At 36.3% G+C, this 7912-nt stretch overlaps 1 protein-coding gene across 1 annotated transcript; it reads right to left on the bottom strand.

Annotated features, from left to right (window-relative positions):
• Positions 1-592: 592 nt before the first annotated feature.
• LOC106773323 (TMV resistance protein N-like) lies at positions 593-3236 on the bottom strand. Its single transcript, XM_022785911.1, has 4 exons — positions 2748-3236; positions 945-2051; positions 795-828; positions 593-702 (listed from the first exon to the last, which is right to left on the bottom strand). Exons 1-4 carry the CDS (start codon positions 3234-3236, stop codon positions 686-688), a joined length of 1647 nt encoding a protein of 548 aa, XP_022641632.1. The 3' UTR covers positions 593-685.
• Between the last annotated feature and the right edge of the window lie 4676 nt (positions 3237-7912).

The following is a 7912-nucleotide window of genomic DNA, read 5'->3' as shown; positions in this document are numbered from 1 at the left end:
GGACATCCAAGACAAAATGATAGAATGAAGAACAGTAAGTGATAATCCCTTTTCTTCGTCTACGTGTATATATCCAATGCTTTTTGAGCTTACAACTGAAATGGGAACTTGTTTCACAGCAGTATTTTCAGAAATTAGAATTTTCAAGGATTTCATGTCCAATATATCTTCTTTAAAGATGTCAATCTTCAGACAGCCAGACAGAATAAGACTTTTCAAAGATTTCAACTTATATGTCTCACTTGGGAGATTGCTTAGGTTTGTACAGCCTTTCAAATTTATTAGTAGAAGATTGTGTAAATCTCCAATCGATTGGTGTACCTTGCCCAAATTTACACAATGCTTGAGAATGAGCTTTTCAAGACTTGGTAATTTTGAAAAGTCAGGGGTTTCTGTCAAATACTTTGAATGACTAAGATTGAGGATTTTTAGGAACGGCAAAACCTACAAAAATATTTTCACAAAATAAAGGAAACCGTGATAAGTGACAATTGTTACAATTTTAATTACCCAATTAATATGAAAAGAAAATGGGATGTAATATACCGTGGGTTCTTTCCACACTAGTCTGAGATTACTGTGTTGGAAATCAATCACAATTGCACCTTCCAAGTAAAAGTCGTTAGGTATGTGCTCTAAAGAAAATCCTTTCCAGGAGATACATCTCAGTTGCTTAGAAAGACACCTATAATCTCCAGTCAGCTGTACATGATCAAGTTGCAAGAATCTCAACGTCTTCATTTTCTTAAAAGCATCAGCATCAGCTTTGAAGGAATCACTGTTTGTTAACTTACTGTTCAAAGACAATCCCAGAATAGCTTCTGTCCCCTGTAATGATTAGAGAAAATAAATAAATTTGGAAATCACTATTGTTAGCTCACTGGAAAATGAAACAGAAAGCAAAACACGGAAGTTTGAAAATGTTTTATAAAGAATGTACTCACAGTATTCTTGGTCAATACGTGACGTACATCCTTGAGAAACCACAATCTACTGCGTTTCCCAGGTTGCATTGTTGAAGTTTGACGCACGATCTCTCGTCCCATGTCCCGAAGCAAATGATGCATTCCAAGTTTATTGTTCTTTTCAATTTTTACAAGACCACGTTCTATAAGAACTTTTATTCCAATATCAGCACGTAGTCCACAGCCATTTAGTATCTCCGTGACATAGTCTCTCTCTTTACCAATAAAGAAACAGCATACATCAAGAAATATATCCTTTTCCATTTCACTACATAAGCCGTCAAAGCTTACTCTTAGGATGTTCTGAATTTGAGTATTGGGAATTATTTCTAGTTTTGACAATACACTTCTCCATTCATTCTCTGACCTCTTACTTAAATAAGAACCAAGGACTTCAAGAGCCAGTGGTAGTCCACCACAATAATCAACCGCTGATCTTGCAAGTTCATTGAAGTCTTCTCTTGGTTTTGCTTTCCTAAAAGCATGCCAACTAAAAAGCTCAACCGAGTCATTTTCGTCCAGTTCATCCATCTCATAAACATAATCAACTTTATGTTGATAAAGCAGGTCTAAATGTCTAGTTGTAATGATTATTACACTTCCCGCACCAAACCATTTACCGTTTCCACATAGGTGTTTTAGTTGGTCTATCTCATTCACATCGTCAAGCACAATGAACAACTTTTTTCTAGAAAGACGGTTCTCGATAGTAGTTTTTTCCATATCACCACTCTCTATTTTCACATATTTAAGGACATCGGACAGAAGTTGCTCTTGTAATTGAACAAGGCCTCTTATGCCATCTGTTTGACAAACTTTTCTAATATCTTGAATGAAACTTTTATCACCAAATGTAAAAGGAATTTTATTGTAGATTGCTTTCGCTAAGGTAGTTTTACCAGATCCTCCCATTCCCCATATCCCTATCATACAGACTTTGTTGGGTTGATTTTCAAACAATCCAATCACATTTTTCACGTGGATTTCTAATTCAACAGGAAATTTAGTTACAGGCAAGGCGCGGTCTAGTTTAGCGAGAACAGACTTAACAATTTCCTCCACTAGTTCAGCATCATTCCTTCCAGTTCAAATGTCAAATAAAATGAGCCCAGAATAGCAGAGGTTTGTTAAGATAAATATGCACTTTCAAGAGAAGAAAAAAAAATCTTAAATCTTTAAGATTGAATTTTTAATTGCAGAAACCTATATTGCATCTATTTGAACAAGTTTTCTCCTTTATACATTTAGAAAAAGAAAAAAAAAATAGGTAAATCTTTCCATACAACTTAAAAATTTAAACAAAATTATAGGAGAAGTTTTAAAAATTAATTTATATATAAATTAACTTTTTTATTATAAAAAATATATATATTTATTAAAAAATAGATGTATAGAATTTTATTTTTTTTCCTGAAAAAGTTTTCAAAGTATGGTATGATTTACCTGTGTTTGCTCTCTTCCCAAGTAGGCAAATTTGTAACCCGGTTGAGTGCCCGGCTCAGCGAAAAATTTTGCATCGTCTTGTTATAAATCTTCTCAATGTTTACCTTGTCACTAATCTAAAAAAAATAAATTTTGGTAATATAATTTTATAATTAACTTAATAAAAATATATTAATATTAAAAAATTAAATTACTTTTAAATATAATTTTTATAATATAATAGAAATATATTAATGTTAAAAAATTAAAATTATTTTTTAAACGTAATTTTATAATTAATTTAATAAAAAATTATTAATAAAAAAATTATTTTTTTTAAGACGTCCAGCAATATTTTACCTTCGTCTCGGCCTCTTCCAGTTCTCTAAACGGATTTGTCGAAACACTACTGATATGGAATGGATCAACATCACGCTTCTGATCGTCTACATGGGATGGATCAATATCACGCTTCTGATCAGGTACATGGGATGGATCAACATCAGCCTTCTGATCATAGGATGGGTCAATATCGTAAAACACAGGAATAACCATTAGGCCGTGAGTTTCATGACATTCAATGATTCTCGCAAGGTCTTGAACACACCGACAAGATTGAATGTATGCTTTGGTAAAAACAATTATTCCAATCTGAAACCTTGTAACTGATGGCATAAACTTTTTTGACAGCTTTCCCACGGCAACGAGAGAAGGTTCTACTCCAGCTTGTAAAAGGGCAGACCTCAGATGAGAAACGAAATTTTCATGGATGTCGTCTTCCAAACAATGGATGAACACCTCTGAGACTAATTTTGAGAAAAACGAAAGAGAAGAAGACACGGATGCCATGGATATGAAGTCAACGGTTAAGGAAGCAATAATGCAGAAACAAGAGATTATAATCTTTATAGCGGTTCACTGACTTTTTCTTAAAAGTAAACTTATATTGATACAATTCAATTTCCTATAAAAAAATCACTTAAAAATGGAACAAAATTTAGTACCTTTTTTTAAAAAAAAGAAAGTCAATTAACCCGCTTCCCTCAATTAATACCGACCCACCTTTTATTAGAATTGAGGGTATATACTCCTCTGATAGAAAATAACAGAGGATAATATTTTATTTGGTAATGAAAGATAGCTTATATAAGCTTTACAATGAAACTGAAAATGTTAAAGTACACATACTGCACAACAGATAAATAGGAGAAGTGACTAGACACTCTTAATATCTAGTTATTAAAAGACTGAATCATCCTACTGACATGAAATTTAAACAACAAAATTAAACTTAATATTAACATATCCTCCCTTAAGCTATAATAGTTATATTTAGCTTATATCAGTAACTTCTATGACCCCAAGCATACGTCGGATTCTTTCAAATTGATCAAGTTTTAATGCCTTCGTCATTATGTCTGCTGCTTGCTTATCAGAGGAGCAATAGATCAAGCAAATTATGTGATCATGTACTAATTCTCTAAGAAAGTGAAATCTCACTGCAATATGTTTACTTCTTCCATGAAAGACAGGATTCTTGGATAATTGAATGGTGGAACTGTTGTCACATAGAATTTATGTTGCTTCCTTTTCTTTTGACCCAAGATGCTCTAAGATTCGTCGAATCCAAATGCATTGACAAGCGCAAAATGCTGCAACAATGTATTCAGCCTCAGTAGTAGATAAACTTACCACAGACTGTTTTTTTGATGCCCATGAGACAACTCCATTTCCGATTAAAAATACCGAACTGGAAGTACTTCTTCTGTTGTCTAAATCTCCAGCATAGTTGCTGTCACTATAAGCTGTCAGACCACTATATGTTCCTTTTTGATAAAATATGCCATATTCAATAGTACCTTTGATATATCGTAGGAGCCTTTTGACTGCAGCCCAATGTGACTCCTTTGGGTTTGCCATGTAACGACTGATTAAGCTTACTCCAAACATTAAGTCTGGTCGGGTAACTGTTAAATACATGAGGCTTCCGACTGCTTGTTGGAACTTTGTGGCATCCACAGCAGCACCTTGATCATCTTTGGACAATACTGTACCTGGTACGATGGGGTTTCGTACAGGGTTACTTTTGGTCATGTTGAATCGTTCTAGCACTTCACGAGCATATTGTCTTTGACAGATAAAAATTCCTGTGTTACTTTGTATAACTTCAATGCCAAGGAAATGTCTCATTTTACCCAAATCAGTCATATCAAACTCTCTCTTCATTGAGTTTTTGAACTCATCACACAAACGGTTACTATTTCCAGTGAAGATCAGATCATCAACATAGAGACTAATAATGAGAATAGTACCTTTAGTTCTTTTCGTGAAGAGGGTGTGTTCACTAGAGCATCTTTCAAATTTCTCTTTTGCAAAATAAGCTTCAATCTTGCTATACCAAGCTCTTGGAGCCTGTTTGAGGCCATACAATGCTTTTTTGAGTCTGTAGATTTGATTTTCACTACCTTTTTGGATGAAGCCTACTGGTTGTTGGACAAAAACTTCTTCGTGAAGTTCTTCATGTAAGAATGCACTTTTTACATCAAGCTGAAACACATCCCATGTATTTTGAGCAGCCAATGCTAGTAGTATTCTTACCGTGTCAAGTCTAGCAACAGGAGCAAATACTTCGGTATAATCAACTCCATACCTTTGAGCATAACCTTTGGCCACTAGTCTAGCTTTGTACTTCTCTATGTGACCATTTTCATTGAATTTGGTCTTGAAGATCCATTTAACACCAATAGGTGTGACCCCTTTTGGAGGATCTACCAACTCCCACGTATGATTCTTTTTAATTGCTTTCATTTCTACCTTCATAGCTTCCCTCCATTGTGGACTTTTACAGGCTTCTTCATAGGATTGAGGATCTTTAGAGTTTGTAATCATCATTGCTTGTAAATTTGCTTCATCTACCGAGAGACGAGTTTCGTAATCAGCCATCCATACAGGTTGCCTTCGCGTTCTTGTGGTTCTACCTTCAATTGGGGAATCATCTTGTTCAGAATTTGAGGTTGATTCGGGTTCGGGTTCCAACATTTCTAGGTTATCAACATTACTGGATGTTATTTCGTTTGATGGAGACTCTATATTCCCATTGTCGGTGGCTGCTTCATTTTCCCAGTCAAGAATTGTGCTTTGCTCTACATTTTCATTCCAATTCCAACTTTTGTCCTCTTCGAACACCACATCCCTACTCACAATTACTTTTTTTGTAACAAGATCAAAACATTTGTAGGCTTTAGATTCGTCACTTACTCCCAATAAGATGCACGGTTGGCTTTTGTTATCAAGTTTGCTGCGTTTTTGATCTGGAACATGAACGTGAGCAATGCACCCAAACGTTCGAAAATAATCAACTCGAGGTTTGACACCACTCCACATCTCTTCCGGAGTTTGTTGATTAATGGCGGAAGTGGGACTTATGTTCTGAACATGTACACACCATCGCACAGCTTCAGGCCAGAAAGGTTTGGGCACCTGTTTGTCATGTAAAATAGAACGGACAACATTCATGATAGTGCGATTTTTGCATTCTGCAACTCCGTTTTGTTGAGGGGTGTAGGCTGTCGTCAATTGCCTTGTAATGCCTTGTTGAGTACAAAATTCTGCAAATTCTTTGGACGTGAATTCACCACCTTGGTCTATTTTGAGACAGGTGATGTAAACTCCTGCTTCCTTCTCAACACTGGCTTTGAAGCTTTTGAAAGTAGCGAAGGTCTCAGACTTTTCATGTAAAAAATAAATCCAAGCTTTACGCGAGTAATCATCGATAAAACTAAGAATGTACCGTTTGTTGCTATGTGAGGCTGGTGAAATAGGACCGCAAATGTCGGCGTGAATCAATTGAAGCTTTGTCNAAGCTCTCCATGAACTTTGCTTTGGTATAGGATCTCTATGTTGTTTACCACTAAGACAGGCAGTGCAAATTGTTCGAGGATGTTTTATTAGTGGTAACCCAATCACCATTTTCTTCTTTGTAAGAGTGCTTAATCCGTGAAAATGAAGATGCCCAAAGCGTTTATGCGACAGATGCATTTCCTTCTCTGATTCGTCCTCAACGTGGAGACAACTGGAATGTTGAGTAGGCATTGAAGCTGAGAGATGGAACATTCTATTACCCTTCATGTTGGTGTGAAGAATTAGGCCTCGCTCGGGATGAAAAATTTTACACGTATCATTTTGAATTAGGATAGCTAACCCTTTCTCCTGGAGTTGCCCTAGACTTAAGAGATTTGTCTTAAGCTCAAGAACATAATAAACATCTGAAATAGTGTGAAAGGTGCCATCAATTGAACACGAATGGTTCCTTTTGCAGCGACAACCATTGTAGTGTTGTTCCCAAGTTTAACAGTTCTACTGAAGTCTTCTTCCTGTACTTCTGTGAACCAGAGTTTATCTCCGGTCATATGGTTGCTACAGCCTGAGTCTAGAAACCAATCTTCTACATGAGCATATTGGGTTACCTCCTCGTATGCCACTAGTAGGAGTTCTTCTTCAGCTTCAGTTTCTTCTTCACATGTTGCATAATGAGCTTTCTTTGCCATCTCAGGACACTCGTATTGAAAATGACCTAGCCTATGACATTGAAAGCATTCAATAAGCGCTCTGTTTAACGATTGTCTCCCGCGACCTCTCCCACGACCGCGTCCACTTCTGCCTTCTCCTCGGCCAGCTCCAAATTTGACATCATGAGTGACTTTTAATACCTGTTCTTCTGGTTGAAGATTTTTCATTCTTTGTTCATGGAAGAGTAGACTTCCATGAAGTTCATCAATACTCAAAGTGCTCAAATCGTTAGACTCCTCGATCGAACACACCACGTAATTAAATTTCGAGGTTAGTGAACGCAATACTTTGCTAACCACTGTGCTGGAGTCTATCTTCTCACCATTGGATTTCATCTTGTTGACGATACTGAGCGTCTGTCCCAGGTAGCTATCTACCGTCTCACCATCTTTCATGCCCAGTAACTCGAACTCGCGCCGCAATGCTTGGAGTTGGGCACGTTTTACTCTCGTCGATCCTTGATACTTTTGTTGCATGGACTGCCATATGGCCTTCGATGTGCTTTTGTCCAAGATAGTTTCGAGAATCTCTCGATCAATGGCCTGGAACAGGTAGTTCTTCACTTTTAGGTCGTTCAGAGTTGCCTCGGTCACACTTTTCTGTTGGGCTTCAGTGGGCGTAGCTCCAAACACAGGTACGCCCTCTTCTACAAGCACTACAAGAAAAAACGTCATTATCTACCGCCAAAATCCGTATATAATATTTGGTTATATACGGATTATATACGGACAAAAATCCGTATATAATACTGTCGTAGCTAGTGTTATATACGGAAAATCCGTATATAATTTATATACGGAAAATCCGTATATAATTTATATACGGAAAATCCGTATATAATTTATATACAGAAAATCCGTATATAATTTATATACGGAAAATCCGTATATAAATTATATACGGAAAATCCGTATATAAATTATATACGGAAAATCCGTATATAAATTATATACGGA

This window comes from Vigna radiata, chromosome 9, assembly GCF_000741045.1.
Source record: "Vigna radiata var. radiata cultivar VC1973A chromosome 9, Vradiata_ver6, whole genome shotgun sequence".
Lineage (NCBI taxonomy): Eukaryota > Viridiplantae > Streptophyta > Magnoliopsida > Fabales > Fabaceae > Vigna > Vigna radiata.
The sequence above is the reverse complement of the archived record's forward strand: the minus strand, read 5'-3'. Positions and strand labels throughout refer to the sequence as shown.